The sequence below is a fragment of the Drosophila willistoni genome (assembly GCF_018902025.1).
Source record: "Drosophila willistoni isolate 14030-0811.24 chromosome 2L unlocalized genomic scaffold, UCI_dwil_1.1 Seg196, whole genome shotgun sequence".
Classification (NCBI taxonomy): Eukaryota; Metazoa; Arthropoda; class Insecta; order Diptera; family Drosophilidae; genus Drosophila; species Drosophila willistoni.
Genome location: NW_025814048.1, coordinates 4104557 through 4130836, shown reverse-complemented (window position 1 = coordinate 4130836; position 26280 = coordinate 4104557). Strand labels below are relative to the sequence as shown.

General features: G+C 34.0%; 4 protein-coding genes across 5 annotated transcripts; 2 read left to right on the top strand and 2 right to left on the bottom strand.

Moving 5' to 3' along the window:
- The first annotated feature begins 57 nt into the window (after nucleotides 1-57).
- LOC6640063 (protein Wnt-5) lies at nucleotides 58-24940 on the top strand. 2 transcript variants are annotated; one of them, XM_047010113.1, is made up of 10 exons: nucleotides 58-159; nucleotides 5298-5749; nucleotides 17377-18976; nucleotides 20799-20883; nucleotides 20951-21131; nucleotides 21258-21678; nucleotides 21738-21989; nucleotides 22459-22561; nucleotides 23728-23895; nucleotides 23961-24940. In XM_047010113.1, exons 2-10 carry the CDS (start codon nucleotides 5646-5648, stop codon nucleotides 24146-24148), a joined length of 3102 nt encoding a protein of 1033 aa, XP_046866069.1. In that variant the 5' UTR covers nucleotides 58-159; nucleotides 5298-5645; the 3' UTR covers nucleotides 24149-24940. The 2 variants fall into 2 exon arrangements, with proteins under 2 accessions (XP_046866069.1, XP_023037898.2); XM_023182130.2 differs by having other exon boundaries at nucleotides 58-164.
- LOC6640573 (probable salivary secreted peptide) lies at nucleotides 8437-11573 on the top strand. Its single transcript, XM_002063463.4, has 2 exons — nucleotides 8437-8964; nucleotides 11182-11573. The coding sequence occupies exons 1-2, from the start codon at nucleotides 8776-8778 to the stop codon at nucleotides 11356-11358; spliced, it is 366 nt and encodes a 121-aa protein (XP_002063499.2). The 5' UTR covers nucleotides 8437-8775; the 3' UTR covers nucleotides 11359-11573.
- LOC6640574 lies at nucleotides 13491-14090 on the bottom strand. Its single transcript, XM_023182141.2, has 2 exons — nucleotides 14087-14090; nucleotides 13491-13908 (listed from the first exon to the last, which is right to left on the bottom strand). The coding sequence occupies exons 1-2, from the start codon at nucleotides 14088-14090 to the stop codon at nucleotides 13493-13495; spliced, it is 420 nt and encodes a 139-aa protein (XP_023037909.1). The 3' UTR covers nucleotides 13491-13492.
- On the bottom strand, nucleotides 16222-16734 carry LOC6640062 (probable salivary secreted peptide). The gene is made up of 2 exons (XM_002063465.4): nucleotides 16510-16734; nucleotides 16222-16445 (listed from the first exon to the last, which is right to left on the bottom strand). The coding sequence occupies exons 1-2, from the start codon at nucleotides 16708-16710 to the stop codon at nucleotides 16272-16274; spliced, it is 375 nt and encodes a 124-aa protein (XP_002063501.1). The 5' UTR covers nucleotides 16711-16734; the 3' UTR covers nucleotides 16222-16271.
- Nucleotides 24941-26280: the final 1340 nt, after the last annotated feature.

Sequence of the window (26280 nt, the reverse complement as noted above, 5' to 3'; positions counted from 1 at the left end):
CTTAATAGAGTTTGGAGTTAACATTTCTATCTTTAAGTATCATACATATCTTTAAGATACATACATATATACAATTCCAGTTCTCGTTTTTTAGGTTTGTGTGTACATAGTGTGTGCATCGTTCAAATACAACAAAAAGCAAACATACACTTCTCTTATGTATGGTAAAATTTTAAAAAATTTCAAATATTATCGGCCAACATATAAATATCTTTAAAGTGCGTGAGTGAGTGAGTGAGTGAGACTGTTGGCCAGTGGGAAACGTTAAGAGTGCCTAATACTTGCAACCGAAATTTGAATTTGATGCATCTTAGATACGTTTAGATACGTGTGAGTGTGTTAGTGTGTGTGTGTGTGTATATAAAGTCAGGACTTGTATTATGTAGAGTGTGTGTATGTACCAATTGTCTGTAAATGAAAGTAAATTTTACTTTTTTATGTCTGTATGTACATAGACACACATATATGTATGTATGCAGATGCAGATACTAACGAATTAACTCACTACCCGCGCGTCTCGTCTTTAATTATCATTCGGTAGCATCGTCAAAAATCAGTGTGTGTCTACGATGTAATATATACATACATACATATATAAAGACATATATACAAATACAAATTTACATAAATCTATATGATGCATATGATATTTGTGTGTGAATGAATGTGTACCTGTATGTGTGTGTGTGTGTTGTGTATCTACATGCATACATTTACGCATTTAGTATGTTTATGTATGTAAGCCCATATATACATACGTACATATATATGTATATGTATCTATGTGTGGTCCCTTTATAAATGTACGCACGAGATTTGTTTCAAAACAAAAACATACAAACAAAAATACAAGTTTTTGTGTGTGTGCCTCAGTAAGCTAAAATTTACGTGTGTGTGTGTCTGTATGTGTGTGTGTGTATGTACATATGTGTGGCAAAAGGATTTTATCCGCATGACGAAAGGTTACCCAGCAATTCGATTTGAAAGGGTTTCGTGAGCTGCTTTCTGCATAATGCATACATATGTACATACATATATACCATTGTATGGATGTATGTATGTCTCTGTGTACGTGAGTGTGTGTGTATGTAAGTGCGCGTGTGCGTGTTTGTAACCGGGATTAATTGTATTTTGTTGCGGCGCTGATTTGTTGCACGACGCGAAACAAAGTTTCAGTAGCGTTTACATGAATGAGCGGGAAAACCAAAAGAACGTAGTTCCCTCGTCCTTTTTTTTTGCGTGTGTCCCCAGTGTGTGTGTGTGGTCGTCTAATATGTGTGTGTGTGTGTAACACTCATACACACACACACCATCATAATAAGGGGTGAGTTCAATGCTATAACAAAAATAATAAAATAAAATTCATACACAGATACATCCATAAATTCTACATAAATTACACTTTACACTAATTTGTAACCAAATTGCTTACATCCCTTTGTTAGAATTTTTTTTTTTTTGTGGGATATTGAATATCGGAGCGCTTTGAACCAATCCAGAACTAGTAACTGTACCTGTATAGACGGAACACACACAAAATAAAAAAAAAACTGGTTTCAAATGGCTAGGGAAGGGGAGGATACCTCTTAGACAAGTTTATTAGCTCAATTCATCATGGTCATCAAAAAAAAAAGAAATAATAGTATTCTGACTATCCATTTTCTAAAAATTCTTTTTGGTTTTTGTTTTGTTATCGGTCTGGGATCAAAGAAGAACCAAACTGCATTAGTCCTTGCCATCAGAAAAGGTTCTTTGACTCTTACGACAACTGAATGCAACCCATAATTACTGACCATACAATGGAAGCAATGTAAAAAAGAGAATAAAAAGTTGAGTTGGATAAAACTGGTCCGGGTCCTTTAAGGCCAAAACAACAAAAAAGTGCAGCGTAATCATTGTCTCCCCTACAGCTGTTGGCCGAAGCAATTATAAACGCTTTTAGGCCCAGGTAACAGGGGGCTTCTTAGAAAAACGGTAGCTAGGTTCAAGGTCATGGTGCGAGCTCTATTTATCTTTTCCGATAGTTAAGCAAACTGGCACATCATTATACAGTTTCTATGTAGACACTTGTCCTTGTTGCCATCAAGCATCGTTACAAAAAATGCCGCTAACGAGGTGCCAACCATTCCCAATTGGATAAAAAAGAAAAAACTCATTGCACGATTTTACATAAATCTCGGGCCAGGGTTTCTTTTTTTTTAATTGCGACCTAACCTGAGCGAGCTAACAACCTTGTATATTATTTTAATGTTTCATTTAGCCATGGAACAAGTTTTACCCAGGAAAAAGGATTGTCCTTATAAAAAGCGAGCCCTTTTCATTCAGACCTCATTTCAATATGCTTAGCTATGCATAATCCATTGCTTATTCAAATGTTTGGCAATATAAAAAAGTCTATAAAAAAAACTCACTAAATCATAAAGATATACTCCATAAATTTTGTTTATATACATATATTCCCTTATTCCGCATATTTCTCATATTCTTGTGAGTGAAACTTTTGTCGATTGCCCTCAAGTTTTTAAAACAAAGGAGACATTTTTGACACTCAGCTATTTTAAATGTATTTTTAGCATTGAATCTAGTACAGATTGTTCATATAAATATATCTACCAATGATTTTTATTTGAATCTTCAATGTGTCTAAAAGATTTGTATTAAATTGTGTTAGAAATCATTTTATTAATAGAAAACATTTAAACATTTAATTGAAATACTTTTAATCAAGCATTTAATAGTTTGTGGGATTATTGACTCCTAATTAATTAATTATTACTTGACTTGTTAGGAGCATCTCTTTAATTTATTTTCACTGTAATTACCAACAGTTTTAAATTACATTAAAAAGTTTTTTAAAGCAAACAAGCCTTTTGAACTGCTCATTAATTCCGAGCAATTAGAGGTGGGAGTTGGGATAAACATGAAAAGGGGGTTTTCCCCTGACAAAAGTCCTTCGATATTAATCCAGCAACCTTTTTATGCCCTCGTAAAATGGGTATATTATTATGTTGGTTAACAATGTAGATGAAAGTCCTTCGATATTAATCCAGCAACCGTTTTATACCCTCATAAAAGGGTATAAAAATGCAATGCATACTCTTCCTTACAGAGGTAAAGTGCTAAAATTTAGCATCTACGCTTCTTATTACTGTAATCATTGTATATTAGATAGGTTTAATAGGAACAATTTGGAGGTAACTCAATAAAATATCATTAACTTTGTTGTTTACCAAAAATCCCACCTGTCTTTACGATTTTAGTAACTCTCCAAGGGTATACAAACTTTGGCACGACTTAACCCATCTTAGTTGTATGCTTAACTTTGTGACTTCCTTTGTGAAAGTGAAAGCAAATTCATTTGTAAGCTGGTACACCTAATAAATATACATAGGTATACAAAATGGGTTTGTAATGGCTTTTCCTTTCATAATACGCAAGGGAAATGAACAAAGCTCACAGGTGCAGCTTTTCATTTTATGAAAATCGATAAGAAACCCCTTTCTAAAAGTAGGCAGTGGAATTTCTATTATTATTTGTTTACCTTCCAAATGTTAAAGTATGCTATACTTTTTTTTAATTTGCCAACAAACTAAACCTTAAATGTGAAAAACATTGTCAATAATTATTAAATGTTTGTAGTGCAGAAAATAGAGTGTTCAATCACAGTTAACCCTCAGTTAACGCACGGGCAACGAACAATTCGAATAAGGAAAAGAATTGCTTGGGAAAAAAAGTTTCGCTTAAAGAACAAAATTTCGGTTAACGACAAACATTACGTGCCACGTAATTAACGAAACATGGGAAATCCCTAATATACCTTATAGAGATGTCAGGTGTAACCATGTAACTCATTAAAAAAAATGTTCTTCCAAACTCTCTTTTTTATACCCTTGCAAAAAATTTATATTAATTTTAGTCAGAAGTGTGCAACGTATAGAAGGAAGCATCTCCGAGCATATAAAGTATATATATTCTTGATCAGCACGTTCGAATGGCCATGTCCGTCTGTCCGTCCGTCCGTCTGGATCATCACGAACTCCTCCTAGACCGTTAAAGCTACGGGGTTGAAATTTAGGCATGTTGGCTTGTATATTCTGCACAGATGAATATCTTGGATTTAGTCGGATCGGACCACTATAACATCTAGCTCCCGTACAAAGTCGAAGCTAACCCCGGTCCTTTGGTCTTAGTTAAATGTTAAAAAAAAATATAAAAAATCTGATAATTTTAGAATGATGATCTTTTTGCGTTAATTGTACTTTGTTTCATTAATATTGGTTTAGGATATTCGAGAGAGAAAGAAGAGGTTTGAAAGAAAAACTCGCATAAAGTAGTTGAAGTTTACCTAACAAAAAACGTCATATACGCTAAAGTATATATTAAACCTTTAAATAATTTTCATACAATTGTAGAATTCAATTGGGATCCTACGCGAAAGTTATTTTTTTTCTTTGTTACATTGATTTGGCACTCCTAATTTCCCAGGGTATAGAAACTTCGGCACGGCCAAAATTAGCTCGGCCCTTTGCTTATACATATATATGTATGTATATGGCTTAGAAATATTTCAAAAACTGAAACACACTCTGATCAATTAGGGTAAAAGTTATTTTTATATCTCTTTTATAAGGGGTTAGAGTGTTAAAAGTCGTAAATGCTGCACTTTGCATAAATTTTACTTGGGTCGCCTTTGAACCATTTAGTTAGGGACAATATAAATGGAAATGTTCTTAAATTCTTTACCTATTTTAAATTTGCTGTGTTGTCTTTGGTTTTGTGGAATTAAAAATTGATAAGCTTAGTCTTTATATTAATTTAAAAAACAAATTTTAATTGACTAGTTGTAAAGTTTTCTTAAAAGTTTTTCTCTTAAGATTTGCTATCTGCACACAAAAAACCTTTTTGTTTGAAAGCAAGTTTATGACTTTAAAATTACCTCGACTAGACAAACTTCAATCAATTATCTGAAATACTTAAACAAATTTCCTTTTAACTAAAACTTTACCAATATTCGTCTAAAGTTACATTTTTGTCTATGTTGTGCTGAATTAATTGAGTTTGTTTTGTTGTTGTAAAGAACTTTATGTGAAAACTAAAAAGGGAAATTGCAGAACCGTGTTAAATTCTAAAAGTCTAAGAATCAAGGATTTGCCATAAACAACTTTAGTTTACTTTTGTGTGTACAAACTTTTACCAATTAAATACAAAACAAAAGCAGATAGTTTAATAGTGGTTAAAACTTTTGCCATATTCTAATGTTACTCTTTCTTTTATTTGCAGTTTTGTTTCATCAACAGAATAAATAACCGGATATAATAATTAAAGGCACTCATCTCTCTATGATGTTTGTTCAATGCTGAAAGAAGAGGTTCAACTTGTTCTTTACATTTCACATTTATTCACATTTCCAAAGATCAGACGGAAAAGTGCGTGTTGATTACGGGATATACAAAATGTGCGCGAGAAAACGAGAAAATCGTTGAAAAAACAACAACCGATTGCATCAATATATAATTGCCTCAGTCTGGTTGAACTTGGTGGGAACCAAAATTTGAATCCCAAATCACTTAAAAATATATATACATATATACATACATATATCAAAAAGACCAAGACGCGTGATCCCTACATCCAAATCACACAAAATGGAATTTCTTAAAAGAAAGCACTTTTCGTTGTGGATGTTTTACCTGCTCTTGACGGCAGGTGTTGATGCCGTAACTGGATTACAGGGTGTGCCCACATGGATGTAAGTAACAAGTTTTCAATACCATTTTAATGTCATAAATCAAGATTTAAATTGAGTCTTATTTTGATTAATTTAATTGCTTTTACAATTCTCACTTAATAATTGAAGCTTTAAATGAAAGGATTATCTAATAAATGAAGATTTTCTCGTCAATGGGAAAGAAATAATTTTAATTGGGAAACCTTTTTTTTTGTATTTGCACAATATGCAAATATTTTAAATTATTCAAGTGATTAATATGCATTACAATGGAGGGCAATAATGAGTAATGACATTTAATTCAAGGATTGAAATGTTTTAAATTGTTTTACAAGGGATAAAAATATACAACGTTTTAATCCTAATATATATTATTAGCACTGACGTTTTTACTTTTCGTTAAGTCAACTGTTTGTATTAAAACTATTTCATAACCACATTTTGAACAATATCTCAGTTAATAACTATATTTAAAATAAATCGTACCTTCGGATAGTTTTATATTCGTTTGAATAATTTTGGAAATTCTTTGACTTAAATGAAAGTAGAAAACTCATTTGACTACATTTTGCTCAGGTTCTAGCACATAAATTTTCATCAAGTCTTATGCTAATATATTATTCTATATGGATCTAAACTTGCGATATAGCATAACATGGCATATTGGGTATATAAAATTTAAAAGGCGCCTCGGTCAATTGAATTTTTCACCCTCTTGATTGTTATAATCGATTAAGAAATAGCAGAGATACATACATGAAAAACAGTAATAAAATGAGTTATTATTTGTAATTTATAAGTATTAAGTCTAATATATCGGTATATATCTATGATTAATAACCTAGGTGTTCCTATTGCTTAAATTTTCAGGGTAAATTAAGCATAACAGCTTGGTAAGGTTAGCTATAACCAGAGGGCCGGGGCTAACTTCGACCGCGTCAAAGTTTGTATACCCTTGCAACTTTTATGGTAACTCTTTCCTTACCTATAGCCATCAAAGTGGAAAAATGTTTAAGCTAAAAAGGCTAATGTTTGCGAAAGAACGGCCAACAATCTTAGCATAGGAAAAAAGTAAGATATTGATCAAAGTCACTGTTTTCCACCGATCGTTCCTATGGGAGCTATATGATATAGCTACCCGATCTTTATCAAATTCGGCACAGTCATTAACAGATATATTAAACTAACAAATGTTTAATTTGAAAGCAATCGCGTCAAAAGTGACGAAGTTATTGACAAAAGTCACTGTTTTCGAAATATCGTTCCTATGGGAGCTATATGATATAGACACCCGATCTTGATTAAATTTGGCACAGTCGGTTATATGTGTAATTAACTCACTAATACTAAATTTCATGACAATAGCTCAGAAAATAACGAAGTTATTAAGAAAAGTCACAGTTCGTGACTTTGCCTTTTGTATGGGAGCTATATGATATAGTGATCCGATCCGGCTGAATCCGAGATATACAACGCCTGCAGTATATACAAGCCTACATGCAAAATTTCAGCTCTGTAGCTCCAACGGTCTAGGAGGAGTTTGCGTTGATCCAGACGGACGGACAGACGGACAGACGGACGGACGGACGGACGGACGGACATAGCTATATGAACTCGTCTCGTCATGCTGATCAAGAATATATATAATTTATATGGTCGGAAATGCTTCCTTCTATGCGTTGCACACTTCTGACCAAAATTAATATACCCTTTTTGCAAGGGTATAAAAATGTTGTGGGGTCTAATCGAAAAGTGCGTAACGAAATAAGATCAAACTAGAACAGTGGGTTAAAACTTTTGGTGTTAGGGATAGCACAATATCGATACAAGATGCATAAAAAAGAAGGAAATGGTCAAATTCTGGACCTCCTGGACCTCCTGCTCCTCGTGATAACAGCAGCTGTTGGTCGAAAATACATACAAAGTTCCTGGGGAATGATATAGGACTTATTAAAATCTTTGGAATAAAGCATCTTTGTTGAAAGATTACAGTAATGGCCTTAGAATCGTAAAAATATGACTAGGATTTTTAAAAATTAATAGAAATTATCGTCCTATTTTAAAGGTGATAATGAATACCTTAAAAGATGGTGTCCTTATTGATTAAATTTCGCTCCTGATTTTTAAACTTAAACCTGAATAAAATATTATCTTTCTTATGGGTTCGATTGGGACTCCTAAAATAAGTTTCTTTTAAATTAACAATTAAGGACCCAAAAATACTTGGCTATCAGCTCGTATTCATAAGTTTATTCAATAAACTTCCAAATGATTCAATTTTTTGAATAAATTCTGTGATATCATTTTAAACCAAAGGTATTGTAATCTTAATTTAATCACTACAAATAGGCACTTTACCTAAACTAGACATCATAACAGACTAAACTTATATGTATTAAGATGGGATGCAATGAGCGTAAATTGCTTCATGTTTATGAATCAAACATTAAATAGAATGAAGCATCTATACATAATTATATATTGAATGCATTTTGCCAGCTCTCATTTAAAACAAAAGGCACTCACAGGCTTGTTGATAAGCCAACTCTTGAGTGCGACTAAGAGAAAGTTTAACTCAGCATTTAAATAATTCTAAATGAGAACAAAACATGAACGCCATGAACAACTCGAATGCCATTTGTCGAAAATTTGTTGCCTTCAGTTTCATGAATTAGTTTCAGATCAGTACTTAACATAGGCGGTACCGGCACTCTCTAAGCGTTCAATAAATTATAAATACTCGGATGTACATTCACATGGACTCTCATATATAAAACACGCTCCATGTAGCTCAAACTACGCACAACTGATAAGCGTGAATTTTACAAACTTGCACATGTGGCGATAATACAACTACAACTACAACTATATACTAAAATACTACCAGCAGCTTGAGTCGGCGGCATCTCAATAGAAAATCAGCATCAAGTTCAAATTGTTTCTAAAAATAGTGTGTGACACTTATCGCATAGAGTTTTCTCCTACATCAACGACATCAGCATTAACATCAACATCATCATCAACATCATCATCATCGTTATAGAAAAATGGCTGATTACAATAATAAGTTGCTGATGAATGTTTTACTTGTGGCAAGCTGTGTGGCAACCGCCTACGCCGTATCGAGCACGTGGGGCAACATCTCGAACTCGGCTCAACTGTTGCATGCGGAAAATGTCGTGAATGCCTCATCGCCGGGCAAATATGCCCATCATGAAATTAAATATCCGAAAAATGTAAGCATCTAAATATTTAATGGCGCAACATTCGATCTTTCGCATCTTCTTCATCGTTTCATCTAGCCTTAGTTCAGTTGGGGCCCTCGGATCGGATCGGAGAGCTAAAATTCTAAACTTATCGCGTCTTCTATGTGAGAACATTCACTATATGAATGTATACATATATTGTATGTACATACATACATACATTTATTCATGCTGATTTTGTCTATTATCTCTTTTCCATTGTTCCGCAATTTTCGTACATATATATTTTGGCGGATGCTTATTTAAACAAAAAAAAAAACCGCACAATGCCCTAACTTGCACTTTCGAAACTATTGAAAACAAATTCCAAAAAGCGTGAGAAGAGTCTAATCCAAGATCAATATTCTAATATAATCCAATATTCGTCATTTCCTCTGGGCTCCAATCAAATAGTCCATTTTGCATATTTTCTCATCTTCAAAATATTTCTCTAATGAAACTAATTTTAATATTTCTTTTATTTGACATGATTTCAAGTAACTCTGTTATGAAATCCCATATTAATTTTCATTCCATCTTAAAGGCAATCTAAAAATTAAATTGGTTGTCAATTTGGTTCTTCGTTTCAAGAAAAAAAAAATGGTAAAATAATCTTTAAAAAAAACTGTTCAAAAAATCTACAAATTATATTTTTTGTAAATTCCAAACGTATAATTCTTCTTTAGGTTCTTTAGGTTCTTATCATATAGTTATTTCTTTATAAATCAAATTTCTTACTTAAATAATTGGAATACTTACTCTCTATTTGATTGCCATATTTTACGTTGAAAATTCCAAGCCTTCTTATTAATTATACATATTGTATGATATAGTTAATTCTTTATAAATTAAATTACTTATTTGAATGATTGAAGTATGATAACCTACTTGCTATCTATATTAATGAGCAATTAACTATTTATAAAGGAATGATACAAAGACAGAACTTTCAAACGTTAATGCAAAATGATATACGTAAACGTCTTACTACATTTTGGATTCAATTTTACTTAAATTTGCTTCGAATCTATCTCAATATTTGTTAAGATTTAAAAACTTGAAGCGATTAGGTTAAAGTTTTCATGATTTTGAAATGAAACATAAGATATCGAAGTCAATCAAAAGCTACTAAGTTATGGGCTTGCGGTTTATATATTGCTTTTTGGAATATGTCTATTGATTTCCCCATTTTAAAAAAGTTTATACTGTATTTTCCATTCATAATGAATGTAAACTCCAAAAATAGTAATATTTTTAATAAAACGATAATTGATTAAATATTTCAGTTTTTGAAATAACAATTTATAAGAATTTCTGAGAACTATTCTAATGAATATTTTTATTTTCCAATTTTAATCATTTGCAATAAGTTTTATAAATATGATAAAAAGAACTCAAAAACTTGAAAAACTCAATTTACAAGTCAAAAAAACTTTCTATAAATCAAATGAGAATCATGTTTCATTTTCATGACGAACAAAATACTTGAATGTTTAATAACAAATATTAAATCACGAAATTATTATGTGACAGCAAAATACTTTCGCTTTAAACAATTCCGAGGCTATATATATATATATATATATATACATATGTATATGCTATTAAAGCTCTATGTTCTTTTAAATCAACTTTGCCATAAAAGTTAATCAACATCGCCAAAAAAAAAAAAACGAAAAAAAATCGCATTTTTTAATCAAGCACATGTACGTAATCAAATTCGCATGTAATTGGTCTTCGAATATAGGGTATTTTTTTGCAATATGCGATTGTCCCTATGAAGAAGTATTAATACCCTTCGAAGATGAGTTTCTGTATTATCATTAATACTTATATACCAATCGCTATTTGATATTAAAACCAATCTACTCAACTTTTATGATGGTTCATCATTTTGTAAATTATCTTTTCTTATTGCCAAATTTGGCTAGAGTATATACTAGTTTATTGACACTGCATGCTTAAAATTTGAAAACCTTATCAATTCATGTCAAAGCAGAGCTATTCGGATGCCATATTGCGAAAACGTTCGTCTCATTGCTAAAAATATTTCGATTGCGCCTCAGTAAATCAAAAAGAAGACGACTCTTTGTAGCATTTGTAGGGGATTTTCCAACTGTCTATATTGGGCATCATTCATCCAAGTATTTACATATATATATACATGCATATATAAACAATTTATTGTACCTATCCCAAATACTTCAGGGCATTGGTAATGGGCGTATCATTACGGGAATCCGGGCATTCGACCAGGTGACAAACAACACGGGCGGCCATGCGACAATTTACTCTGGAGGTCCCGGTTTCAATTTTGTCCACATCAAGCTGCAATCACAATACAATTATGGATTAATATTCCGAGTTGAAATCTATGGAAAATAATTAACTAAATTATCAATATCGAAACTTAAAAAGTGAAACTCTAAAAGCAAAAGCAAACAAACACATAAGCAGAATATAAATATAAAATAAATGTCAAATATAAGTATTTAATGTACATTTATTTTACTTGTAAGAATTATTTTACTATAAAACAATATCCCTATCCATTCAACAAATTATTGTATCGTGACCCAATAAAGATCAAGAAACTAGAAGCTATGTATGCATCATATATTCAAAAGGTGTGATAAATGTTTTGTTTCTCAATCGATTCATAAATATTACAATATTGTTTATAATTATGAGCACTGCAGGAGGGCACATCAATTTATATATATTGACCGAAATATTTAGATTCCTTGTTTACGTGGCAAATTATTAATCACTTTGGCCATGCAAACAAATAAACAAATTTCATGAGGGTCAATTAATAATAAGGTGGAAAAGACATTTGAAACGTTTCATAAAGTTATATGGAAACCTGGTATAAAACATTTTGTAGTGGCGTCTCTATTGAGGGATCAATAATATTTCAATATGGAACTTCTTTTTCCAAGAATTCAAAGAATTTGTGGGTATCAGATTAAATTTATGGAAATTTATGTATGTTGGGTCATTTAAAGTTAAATACATTATACTTAGAAACGAATAACTTTATCAATCTTTTCTCAAATTACCAAATGAAATTTCTTTGGAAGTTGGATAAAAACCATTTTACATATATTTACATTTTCAAAAGAGCAATCAAGTTTAGAACTATAATCACAACTATTTTAAAAATTGTTGACTATTAAAAAACATACATAGATATGTGAGGTTCCAACTGTGACTTGTTTATAATTTGGTGTATCAATAGTCTAGTTATAGTAAAGTAAATAATATACATATGTTGATATAGAAGAAACTCTAGCTAATCTTCTAGCAACTCTATTGCGTCTTTTTCCCTATGCCAACATAGATTGCCAATTTTTCTGCTGTCTAATGCTCAATTTTATGATGAGCATGATGTTTTGAATCTTTTATGGTCAACTGTTTCTCTCTGTCCTCTTTGTTTTGTGTGTAGTTCTTATTCCAATAGAAGCAAAGCAAAGTCAAAAATATGAAGTACACCATAGTGTATTTGTTTAAACGTTTTCTGAAATAAAAGCTTCCCATATATGATTTATTGTTATAAGAAATAGAACTATAAAAAATGGAATGTTCAGAGTTGCGTAAACATTCAATTCTTCAAGCAAAAAAGAACATTTAATTTAATTACATGTGTATCTAAGATTTGTTTACAGTGGAAACTCGTCAATATTTAAGAAAAGGCAAGCAAAATTGGTCTTAATATGTCATTGTTTAAGAATCTGTTAAGAATTTGTTTATAAACGGATGCGCACCAGAGTGGCTATGCCATAGTTGTCTTGATTGGGTTTTTAACTTGTACATCTTACTTCTTACGAAACCTGTTAAGCCCTTGAAATCCCTAAAGACAGAAGTGTTAAATTTAGTTAGAAAGTTAAAAAATTGAGGAAGGTGCAAAGTTTTTTGCCCAACTCTTTTTGTCAACTTTGGCAAACATTTTCATCTCCCAAATTTTTGAATTTTCAGAAAGTAATTTTTCACTTAAATAGAATTCTGAATACAATTGCAGGGTGTTTCTTCAAGAGTGCTAGGATATAAAATGGCATATTATGCGAAAACTTTTTGAATGAGTTTAAAAACTTTTGCCTGTTATTCTACGATTTTTATATGTTCTATGTACTTTAATTTATTATCTCTAATTTATATCTTGCTAATTTCAAATTCGTGCTCTATAGTTTTGGAGAACTTTCACCGTCAATTAGAGCAAATTTTGGATGTGGTTTTAAGTCGATGTGCTAAATACGAAAGTCCTGTACTTTTAAAAAGCCGCTGGTTCGAGCCATTCAAGTAGAAATCTGAGGTATTGCACTCAAAGTGAATCCAAGAAAAAGGAATGAAAGAATTGTTGGGGGAAAGAAAACTTATATGTGTGATATTTTTAAATGGCGTTTAAATAACGAAAAAATTGTGCTTGTTTTTACTTTTTTTTTTTTTAAAACAATCCACATTGACCTTAATGGCGATTGGTGGCATTTTTTAAATGTTTTATTAATATAAAAGTGATATTTTATGAAGTTCCCCATATTTGAATTCTTGACTTAATGCTGGCTCCCCGTGCCGATGTGAAAGTGACATCCACTGTTGTGGATCCCACTCCGCCGGATGTGATTGCTGCTGTGGCACCTCGCATTTTCTTCAGATCCGTTATCTGAATGTAGGTGATGGTAAGAGCTGTGCCAGACTGGGTCAGCGCGTACGTTTGGGTCGTCGTCGACATGAGACTCTTCGTTTTGGTGACAATCACGTCGGCGATGAGTGTTGAAGCTGTGGTTTTGGTGCCCCATGTATAGTCGTTGCCACCTGAATTGCCTAGACCATTGATCAGACAGAGGCCGGAGGCCAGCAGCAGCAATACCAGTACGAAGTTATGGTACATTTTTGGAGCAGATCTCTTTTTGGATGCAAAGATGAAAGTATACTGTGCTTGGGTGTTTGTTTGGTTTCGTTTTTATAGGGCAGGTTCGATATCGATTCGGTTCTTAAATCGCTGCCCACAGTTGGCCCACTTTGATAATAGTGTCAGAATAGTGTCAGTGCCAACGTCTGCCTCAATGACACCTGTTTGGGTGTATCTCAGTGATGGAATTGAGATATTATTTACCCATTACTATGTTGAAACAGCTTGTAACTGTTCTTGGTTGTAACTGGCAAACAACATGAAACAGGTGCATCCAATCTGATCAATTTTCGAAAAAGAAAAAGAAAGAATGAAGAAAAATTCTATTGTCTAGCGACCCCCTTATTTTCACTATGTTTCTTAAGCCAAAGTCACGGTTGGACCACGGTTGAGTTGTATAGTGGCGCCTGTTAATCCGAGGCCGTCATTAATTAGCTGGGATGTGGATTGGTCTTCTCGTCAGTGATCTTAACGGCATAGAGTAATGAATGTGGATTCATTATATCCTTGGTTAGTCGTTAACATTCTTACCAATATTTCATGATGATTCGGTTGTAAATCTTCTCAACCTCACCATTTTGTCAACGATGTTTTTATCAAGAAACAAAACAGAAATGCTTAAAAACGTTCCCAGAGTGCTGCACCGTTGTTACTTTTATTTAAAATTTAAAATAAACTGACAAAAACTACTTAAATTTCTAGAGGAAACCTCTATAAAACCTATTAATTTTGTCGCATGGAATGGGTATAAGTTATTGAATTTGGGCTAAACAACACAAAAAATACTTTTTTTAATAAAACATAGCTTTGTAATCAATTGCTCTATTATATCTAAGATTAATATCTTTTATATAGTCCGAAATCGTGTCAGTTAATATGTGCAAGACTAATGTGTCTAACAAAATATAAACCATTTTTATAATACACAAATATATAAACGCAAGAGCCGAGTAATATAATGTGTAATATAATCGGTTAATATTACACAGCTTCGAGTTCATTCGTTACTTTTGTTCTACCTATTATATATAGTGAATACAAAGTGATTAAACTAAGAAGTCAAAATTCTTCGAAAAAAACGACCTATTAAATTATACCACCGTAATGCGCATTGAAGTGGTCACTCAATTTTATTTCAATTTTGTAGTATTAAATATTAACTTAGGATGATGGTGCCAATCAAAAAGGAAACGTACAAGTTATTCGATAGATTTTCAGAATGATATTTTCCCATCCAGCTAAATCCTATAAATATGAAGCGTTATGGAACTTCAAAGCTTACATGCAGGATTTTAGAACAAGGAAAATAATTACACTCTTTTTGTGAGGTTATAGAAATAAATATTCAAATATTTAAAATAAACTGCGAACAAATTATTCATTATTTCAAAAGACTGATAGTAAATTCCCACTGAGGAACATGTAATTATCTTGACGTGGAGAAAAGTGCTCTAAGATTTCGCTTATCAATTTCAACGTCTAAATAGACAGGGCCGGATCTATGAAGAATGCGAACCCTTTTGTCATATTTTCATACAAAACTGAAACTGTGTGTGAAATTGGGAAATCTTTTTGTGGTTATAATGCTACTATAACATTAAAAGCCAAAGAGATGGATCATCACGATCAAATTAAACAGAATTATACCATTAATCCAATTTAGTGTTTATACGCAATTTCACTCCGCAATCTATATTATTAAAGTTATTTTTATTTGGCCTCTCTTCAACATTTTCTTATTGCAAATCAGGGCTATACGTTTTTGTTTCTAGTCCATACAAATCAAATTGATTATTTGTCAAAAGTGTTGTAATTCCAATATTAAAGATATATGTATCATTTACAAAGAAAAAAAATTTAAAAATTTATAATCAACGCTTAATTATCTGATAAACATGTATACAATAAACTCTCCCTCTTAAGGAAATGATAGTAGAACCCGAATTTGTCAAATTTTCATCACATTTTCCCAATGATGCTAAATCTTGACTTTAATACCATAAAATGTTTGTTTTAAATTAGCAAGGTATCACTCTTGTTTTCAAGATAACAAGGACTGCAATGTGCAAGTCTTAAGAAACATTATTAAAACTGTCATACTAAGTTAAAACTATCTTTTTAGTCATATGCTGTCAGCTATTTAATTTTTCTTTACCGTGGTCAGAAGCAAGACACAAACCACTGTACTCTCAAAACAACATATTCTTATCTATGTGATTAACCATTAAAGTGTAATTGAAAATCGGAACAGACCTGATTAATTACCTTGTAAGAGTTTATTTCTGGATGATAATATTTCGTTTTGATCAAATTTCCAAGAGAAAGTGCAAAGTATACCATTCAATTTAATTGCCAGAGCATATATATTTGGTTTCAAATAATTCAATGTCTAGCGTCCCCATATCTCAACAACGTCTTTAATGCCATAGCCACGCTTGGACTTGAATTTGATGGTGGCGCCCTTTGAGCCGGGTCCGCCGCTGATTAGCTGGGCAGTTGCTCCATTACTCTTCTTCTTATCGGTAACTTGAATGGCAGTAATGGTTAGAGCATTCAAGTTATCCTGCAAGAGAATCTCATTAGTCATTAGTTACGGACTGAACACATGACTCACGGCCGTGACTCACCTTCTGGGTAAATGTGTAGGTGCTCGTCTGGACGAGGCCCACGAAGAATGCCTTTTTCACTGTATCCTTGGCCAGTTTGTAGTCATTGGGTCCGATTTCGCCCCACAGATAATCATTTCCTGCACTTGCTCCTGGCACCAGGTAAGCGATGCACACAACCAATCCAATGGTCAGTAATAAAGAGCTCAAATAGTTTGCCATTGCTTTATCGAATTACTTTGACAATGAAAGTGCTTCAATAGTGTGGATAAGGTATATTGCACACGCCTTTTATTGCGAAATCAAACTTACTATCATGTGCTTCAGTTGTCATAGATATTCTCGTTTCTGTTGTTGTTGAAATATTTCAAATTGTTTTAATTGTTTAAACTGCCTTTATCTTATCCAATAGAAAAGTGTTTTGTCACAATTATAAGACTACACGACAAAGTTTTTCTCATTAATTAATTTTAAAATGAGTTGACATCTACATACATAGCTAGCACCTCAAACGAACATACATATGTGTATTTAATATTCTGCACTGAAAAACACTAAATATAGCTAAATAAATCTTGAATCTCACACCTTAAAAATAAACTTAGCCAACTTACTTAACGATTAAATTTGCCAATTTCTGTAAGTTCATGACACATTGCTAACGTGAATTATCTTACGCCTCTTAAGTACTCTTGACTTCTGGTAATTTTTCATATTCCTCGACAGTTAGAAGTGTAGAAAAACCCTTGATATAAACAAGAATAAAAATTGCTTAATAATTTTTAGTATGCCGCAAAAAACCTTAAGTGCCAGATAGACTTTGTATTTGCTCCAATGGAATTACCATCTGAACACTACAAAAAACAATTGTTTTCTCTGCTATTTCAGGACTCTGGGTCTAAAGTCCCCGTTTATCGAATTCGGCAGTCAGGAGGAACAACTGGCCAATACCAGTATACCGCTTAACATAACAAAAGATGAGCAGGCATATATGCATCAGGAGGGTTTGCGTAAACTTGGAACCTTCATCAAGCCCGTAGATCTGCGAGACTCGGAGACGGGTTATGTTAAGGCCGATCTTACCAAGAGACTGCCAAATGATCCGCCAAATGCACAGGCTCGACGCGTTCATCCCATACAGGAGGAAATGGATCAAAAGCAAATCATATTGCTCGATGATGATACCGATGAGAATGGTCTACCAGCTAGTTTAACTGACGAGGATCGTAAGTTCATTGTGCCCATGGCCCTAAAAAATGCATCACCAGACCCGCAAATGTCTCCTACTCCTTCACGCCTTACCGGGGCTACGCCCACCCGCTACAGTTCTTCCAATACACGGCGACGTGCCACAACCGCAACATACACTAGCACAACAACGCCTCCAGACCCAGACCCCACATCTGATATAGACGATCTAAAAAAACACATATTGTTCTTGCACAATATGACAAAAAGTAATAACAACTTTGAGTCCAAGTTTGTTAAATTTCCCAGCTTACAAAAGGATAAAGCAAAGCAGGCGCCCAGTTCGCCAGCGAGTGTGAAGCGCCAGCAACGACCTGTATTCCAGTATGCAGCTCCCATAGCACCGCCCACCCGCAAGGTGCCACAGGGTGCCCACACCCCGGGACAGCAGCCCTTCGGTGGCTACTATCACAACGAGGAGGAAGTGAACAATGTTTCCACATTTCTGCAGCCCGTCGGCGGGGCTGGCAGCGCCAGTGCAGTGGATGGGGCCAAGGAGCAGGAACAACCACAAGTGCACTTGTTGAATGGAGGTCAAACTTCGACAACAATACGCCCAACAACTCCCATTACCACAACGCCAGATCCGGCAAGTCTCCGTCCCACAAAGCGTCCCGCTTGTCTGCGTAATCCGGACTCACCGAAATGCATCCGGCAACGTCGTCGTGAGGAGCAGCAGCGACAACGCGAGCGGGATGAGTGGTTCCGTGGTCAGGCAGAGTTCATGCAGCCACGCTTTGAGCCCATCATCCAAACAATCAATAATACTAAACGTTTTGCGGTATCCATTGAGATACCCGATTCACTCAAGAGTCAATCCTCATTTGCACCCTCGTCCGATGGCACAGAGGTTCAGTTGTTGTCTCGCGTAGCGCGTTCTCAGCAACGAACCCGTAATACCGGTTCCGGTTCGTCGGGACAAGCGGGTGGTTCTACAGTTGAAAAGATTTTCAACGAGTTCTCCCATCCAGCAAATCTTTTCGATCAGGATATTGTGATGACATCTGCGGATGTTGCCAGTGGCCGTGATTTCCTGATTTCCCAATATGGCGTTATGGGCTCCAATGAGCCCTTCAATGTAACAACAACTCCAGTGCCCATGGCCTACTCGGAGCCAATAGATATAAATCCTGACAATTGCTACAATGTCAACGCTCTAAGTTATGGCCAAAAAAAACTTTGTGTCCTACACACAGGAGTTATGCCCGCGATTAGTCGAGGGGCACGTGCGGCAATACAAGTAAGTTCAAAAACGAATTTAATCGGAAAATGTTTTTCATGATTATATGAATATTATTCTAATAAACTTTCAGTGTCTGATTTAAGAATAAAACTATAGACACATCGCCATTTATTTATGACTGGATTTTTAAAAATCTTTTAAAAAATAAATTTTCTAGTCTAATTTCGAGTATTTCTTATTAATTTTTCCATAGAGGTTCCATATAGTCTCCGATATACATTGCAAAAAATGTCCCTCATTGATAAACTATCTAATTTTTATCCGATTTTAAGAAAAAGTATGCCATTCGACGGAAAATTCAATTTACATCTTTCGTAGTTCAAGGAGAGAGGTGCGACTAGTGTCCCAAAATGACCTCGGCCAAAAGACCAAAAAAATTCCATACAAAATTCAGATTTTCAATTGGCTTGAAAACTAAAGTTGGGACTATATTAATCATTTGTTTAGTTTTGCTAGATCTACAAATTCTTCAAAGAGTACTTCTATCTGTAATATTTAAGATTTTAGCAAAAACGTCTTTTGCACCTGTGACAAAAACCAAAGTTATGTTACTTAGGAGACGCGAAAATCAGAACTAAAGTAAAGATAGTAAAATTAAACGTCACAGATTCTTGGCCGCCACTGTAAATATAGTCTTTTTTATACCCTTGCAAAAAGGGTATATTAATTTTGGTCAAAAGTGTGCAACGCATAGAAGGAAGCATTTCCGACCATATAAAGTATATATATTCTTGATCAGCACGACGAGACGAGTTCAAATAGCCATGTCCGTCCGTCCGTCCGTCCGTCCGTCTGTCCATCTGTCCGTCCGTCTGGATCAACGCAAACTCCTCCTAGACCGTTGGAGTTACAGAGCTGAAATTTTGCATGTAGGCTTGTATATACTGCAGGCGTTGTATATCTCGGATTCAGCCGGATCGGATCACTATATCATATAGCTCCCATACAAATGGCAAAGTCACGAACAGTGACTTTTCTTAATAACTTCGTTATTAATTACACATATAAACGACTGTGCCAAATTTGATCAAGATCGGGTGACTATATCATATAGCTCCCATAGGAACGATCTTTCGAAAACAGTGACTTTTGTCAATAACTTCATTACTTTTGACGCGATTGCTTTCAAATTAAACATTTGTTAGTTTAATATATCTGTTAATGACTGTGCCGAATTTGATAAAGATCGGGTTACTATATCATATAGCTCCCATAGGAACGATCGGTGGAAAACAGTGACTTTGATCAATATCTTCGTTATTTCCTATGCTAAGATTGTAGGCCGCTCTTTCGGATACATTAGCCCTTTTAGCTTAAACGTTTTTCCACTTTGATGGCTATAGGTAAGGAATAAGTTACCAAAAAAGTTGCAAGGGTATACAAACTTTGACGCGGTCGAAGTTAGCCCCGGCCCTCTGGTTTCTGTAATAAACTTTCTACGTCTCAATTTTCCCAATAGCATTTCATTTCGTCTCTATTTTGAGCAGTCGAAAAAACGCATTGCTAGACGCAAGCTGTGTCTTTTACACGTATAGGAGTTAATTATATTTTTAAGTTTCGACATTTCTTTTGTACCTAGCTGTCTGTAGTTTTCTGATAGGTCTACTTCTGACATATATACTTCCTACTTTAGACAAAAAGGGTTAAATGACAAAATCTGAGAGTAGAGGTTGGATTGATACCTATGTATATACAGACAGACAGATATTGAACAAGTTTATAATGACCTTTGCAAGGGTATAACATGTGGATGAATGTAAAACTTAAAATATTCTTTTTAAATCAAACATTTATAAAAATTTATCAATTGCTATTGCAGGAATGTCAATTTCAATTTAAAAATCGTCGCTGGAATTGCAGCACAACAGAGGACGACACAGTGTTTGGTCCTATGACAAGCTTAGGTGAGCCTATTACTAGAGTTGTATATTAATTTTAAACTAAATAAGTTTACGCAAATCCCCTGAACAGCTGCTCCAGAGATGGCCTTCATACACGCCTTGGCAGCGGCCACGGTCACAAGTTTCATAGCCCGTGCCTGTAGAGACGGTCAATTGGCTTCATGTGGATGTTCGCGTGGATCGCGACCAAAGCAACTGCATGATGACTGGACCTGGGGAGGCTGTGGCGACAATCTCGAGTACGCCTACAAGTAAGTAATGATAAGTTGGGGGAAAAAGAGCTTTCAAACTCAAATTGAACACGTGATTTCGATATGAGAGGAAGTGTCACTGCAGATAACTTATTCAATAATCAATCAATCTCTTGTTTGAAACAGATTTGCTACGGATTTTATTGATGTGCGTGAAAAAGAGTCACGACGGGAAACCCGGGGAGTGGGAAGCACAGAGAGGAAACGTTTGCGGGAGCAGCAACAGCAGCAGCAGCAGAAAAAATGGAATCAAATGCAGGGTGATGATGCGAAAACAGGTGGAATGGATAATCCAGACAAATCTCTGATTGCAACCACCACGGTGAAGTCGCTGGAAGCTAACAATGACACGGCGTCAAGCGGAGGCAATAGTAATCAATCAGACAGAGTTATTGCGACAACCACAATGCAGTCATTGTTCCGAAAGGACGATGACAAGGGATCCGACACCCATATAAACAATGAAGACTTATTAGAGCTACAACAACGTATAACAAAGGAAATACTCAATTCGAAATTGCAGGGCAAGGAGATGATGGAATTACAGGTGAGGCATCAATCAGACACAATTACACAGTTTCTTTATATATATTTTCATATTTTCAGGAGAAAATTAATCGGGAAATTTTAAATTCGAAAGTTTTCAATGGAGACAACAACAATAATAACAACAACAACAAACGACGAAAACGAAAGCGAAAGAATCAGAGGGCAGTCATTGCTGATGCACCAGATCCCTCGAACAGTGGTGCCAATTATAATGTCAGAGGAATCGATTCAGATGGCAAGCCTCGCAGTCCCGCCACGTCCAAGGCACGAAGTTTAATGAATTTGCACAACAATGAAGCAGGCCGACGGGTGAGTAACTTTAAAAGGAAATACATATATAAGATTAAGGTCTAAAATTTCCACCTAAGTTGATTGCTTAATAGAACGAAGTGTTTTAAATTACAATATGCTACTCTGCTATTATCTTAATGCCCACCTTAACACAAATTTCCATGACTTTCAAATGTGTTAAATGAACACGAGTCTCTATGACACTTAATACCAACACGAGTCAAGTATCAATTGAAGTAGTCGGAGGCCAAGACAAGCAAGCAGATGTCATTGGATGCTCAGATTTCAAATTTCACTAACCAGACCACTTGACATCAAAGCAAGGCCAAAACTGTTTAATTACAACGAATATTCTCAAGTAGTCTCTTCCTTAAAATGTATTTAAATTACATTCTTATGTTCTTAACATTAAGAGAATTTGAAAAACAAAACAAGAATGGCTATATTAACTTACTGAATTATTTATTATATTGTTTTTTTTTTTCAGGCTGTTATTAAAAAAACCAGAATTACTTGCAAATGCCATGGAGTCTCTGGTTCATGCAGTTTGATTACATGTTGGCAGCAGTTGTCATCTATAAGAGAAATTGGTAAGAAAAACAAATAAACAAATATTGAAGTGTCCTTGCACTTCAATACCTTCCTTAAAATAAGATGTCATTCAGCTCAAACACCCTGCATTAACCTATTCCTTTTCTTAGTTCATAAGGATCAAGTGGTAAACATTTTGTTTACTTATTAGGCCATTTGAGTGTCCTTTAACACTTGGATACATATGTATGTTTTTGAGTACATATGAAGATCAAAGTGGATTGCCACAGAGCTAGGCTCCATTTCGAAGCACTTAGGTAGAAAGAGAAAATCTTAACTGAAAGTACTTGCTAAATCTAGGAATTGTAGTAGCCTCCAGATGGTTAAAATGCTTGCCTTGGATAGTTCTTATGTCCTTCCTAGCCTTCGATGAGCTGGTAAAGTTCTGCGTGGTGTTAGATTAGGTGTTGCAGAACTGCGGTTGTGACAATCGGCTGCAATACTTAAAAAGATTGCCTAATGAAGACAAGGAATGCATCGTAACTGCAAAACTCGTTCTCTTTTTATGTATGTTATATGGAAATAATACTCTATAAACATAAAGTAAATAATAGTCAGTAAATTCTCCTCATTGGTATAATCAAACTTCCGATATCTGAGATTTTGCCAAGTTAAAGTAAACAAGTAACTAAGTTAAATTAAAAGCCCGATCGAACTCAATCAATAAGACATTGGAAACAAAGTTAGAGAATAAGCATTGTTCTTACTAATTTGTACAATTTAATGTATCTTACAAAATGAGTAAAATGTATAACTCTGCAGATGCAGATTTCTTTGAGAAATCACAATTTCGATTATGCCAACTCGATCGGCACGAATTTCGTCTGGTCTTTGAAATAGGGAACATGCGCAGAGATATAAATATGATCAAGATCAAACTTCAAGAGATTCAGAACAAAGAGGACGACTTAACAGTCTTTCTGCCCTGGATGAAGAATCTGGTTTGTCAAGTCTGTTCTAGACAGGAGGCCCTAGACCGATTGAATAGTGCACGTTCCAAGCAAGAAGATGAAGTTGAGAGATTAGAACTGGAGCTACTGCGGGTTGAGGCAGAAATGAAAAAGATTAAAATGGAGCTAAAATCTCGACCATAATGTTATTTATTTAAATAAATCGCTGAATAAATTCAATGTGAATTTCAATTTTGTTTTCATCATTGTTTCAGGTGACTATTTGCGTGAGAAATACGAAGAAGCTACCGAAGTGAAGCTCAACAAACGTGGACGTTTGCAAGTTAAAAATACACTTTTTAAAGTACCTACAGCTCACGACCTGATATATTTGGATGAGAGTCCTGACTGGTGTCGCAGCAATCGTCCATTGCAATGGCCAGGTGAATAAGTAATGAATATATCATTAAATATATGTTGTATTAACCTGATAAATTATTCTTTCTAGGAACGCATGGTCGAGTTTGCCATAAGAGCTCATCGGGCCTGGATGGCTGTGCTATACTTTGCTGTGGACGAGGATATAATACCAAGAATATCATTGTACACGAGCGATGCAACTGCAAATTCCACTGGTGCTGCCAGGTTAAATGCGATATCTGTACAAAAGTACTCGAAGAGCACACTTGTAAATAGAGTATTTAAATGCAGCAGCAAAATAATAATAATTATAATAATAATAATTAATAATTAATAATAATAATATCGAATACTTTGATGACATAGCTACTAAAAATATTGCATATGCTAATGGCAAATGCGATTATTAACAAGAAAATGAAAACTATTTATTGAAATTACTTATGTTGCGCCAGGTCGCTTTACAATTGTTTTAATTTAGCCATTTAATATTTATACCTAGTTTACAAAAACACGAAACATTTTTGAAAAAGAATGTGAATCCCAATAATGATGATGATGATGATATATACATATATGTATGTGTTCAATCGCAACAAAAAAACATACAATTTATTTGTAAGTTTTATTTTTTGAAAACATTGTAATTTATTTAAGACAAAACTCATTCTTAATGCGTTGATTATGCTATCATTAAAGTAGCCTAAAGAGTCGCTAGTTGATCTTGCCACAATTAAACATCAAGCATTAAAATTTGATCGACTTATTCTACTTATGTACCATAAAATTGCATTTAAATAAACTTGTATTGCATTTATTAAATTTTATTAAACTACTAAACCGAAATGTATCTTAGATTAGTAACTCTACTGATCTGATCTGTTCATCTAAGCTAAGTGATGTCCTACAACTAGTGACTCTGTCTATCTCTCTCTCTAACTACATCTAATTTTTTACTATACACTTTTAAGAATACTTATGTCATCCGTTAGAATAATTTGTTTATTCTTTAAGTAATTTGTGCTTAGACTACGCATTAAAATAAACATCATGTGCGTCAACTGATAACAAGCGAGATCATATTTACCCTTCAACATACGGACGAAAGTTTTATTTCGATTGCCAAATCGGTTGTGACTAGAAGTCAAATTTCATTACATCTTCAGAGTTTTGTAGAGGGGAATGCAACTCAATTAGGATAGCGAAGGCAATAAACCCCTGGTTAAGAATCATTTGCTCAATATCCACATCTTGAATCTTTCGAACCAGGAAATATCACGGTTCTTTATATTAACTATCGTTTAAAGTTCTTTATTTTGTTTCAACTCTTGACTAGTTTACCTTCCGCAGCTTACTCTAGTGACCTCAATAACATAGAGAATAACCTCATCTCTTCCGTCCGCAATATCTATATGTTTTTTCATGTCATCCAGTAGTTGCATTTCCCTTTCTGCAAATTAAAGTACAATTACCGCAAATCTCGCCAATTTTTTTCAAATACATTTATCCAGCCTTAAGACCTGATCATATATATTTTGGTTTGCCATGATACTGGTGATTGGCATGATCTTTGGTATTCAAAAGGGCTCACTTAATTTGAGCTAAGTCTTTAAAAAGCAATTTAAAATTTTAAAATTACTCTTTTTTGTACTCTTTTTTGGTTGTTTTAAAGTTAAGTGCAGCCAACAAGACAAATGCAAAGAATGCAAAAGCAATAAACCGTAACAAATGTTCAGACTTTTTGAAGATGGCATCGAAAAATTGCATCGAGACTTTTCTGATCTATTTATAGGTTTACAGCAATTTATCCAACATATAATAATGTTCAATGTCTATGTATCATTTTAACAAAACTGTGTTAAGAACGGATAAGATATGATGGAACACGCACATTATTTGTATACCCATGCCATGCCAGGCTATTAGAGAGTTTTATCATCTGATAAAATAAAAAAACTATGTGACTTTGAGGTGCATATACTATAATTGTATTGAATTACTTTTGTGAAAACATGTTATTAATTAATTTGGTTGTATTTCATTCTCTCTAACTCAATTTCGATTCGATTGTGAAACTTTTAAGACATCCCTCGTAAGACTCATCCAACAAAGATTATAAGTGTGCGTAGAAATCTTGCAACTGATTTTAATGATATATGCAAAAAAAACAAAAAAGTTTAAGAACTTGAATTAGATTTTAGCACTAGAATTAGTTGGATTAGATATAAGTAGGTGCAATGCAAAACGACCTAATGCTCGTAACAAAAATTAATAGAATTAGTTTATAGAGTACCATAAACAGGCGATAGATTTACAAAAGTCATCCAGTTTTCTGATGTATTTGTACTATGTGAAAAGCTATATATACATACATATATATATATATCTAAAATGATATATAGGTGTTT

Bases quoted from the DNA above. Each gene is read 5' to 3' on its own strand.
- LOC6640063 (XM_047010113.1), top strand. From the start codon at position 5,646: ATGGAATTTCTTAAAAGAAAGCACTTTTCGTTGTGGATGTTTTACCTG. The intron at 5,750-17,376 runs GTAAGTAACAAG...CTGCTATTTCAG, and splicing joins CAGGGTGTGCCCACATGGAT to GACTCTGGGTCTAAAGTCCC. The intron at 21,132-21,257 runs GTAAGTAATGAT...TGTTTGAAACAG, and splicing joins AATCTCGAGTACGCCTACAA to ATTTGCTACGGATTTTATTG.
- LOC6640062 (XM_002063465.4), bottom strand. From the start codon at position 16,710: ATGGCAAACTATTTGAGCTCTTTATTACTGACCATTGGATTGGTTGTG. The intron at 16,446-16,509 runs GTGAGTCACGGC...ATTCTCTTGCAG, and splicing joins CCTACACATTTACCCAGAAG to GATAACTTGAATGCTCTAAC.
- LOC6640573 (XM_002063463.4), top strand. From the start codon at position 8,776: ATGGCTGATTACAATAATAAGTTGCTGATGAATGTTTTACTTGTGGCA. The intron at 8,965-11,181 runs GTAAGCATCTAA...CAAATACTTCAG, and splicing joins AAATTAAATATCCGAAAAAT to GGCATTGGTAATGGGCGTAT.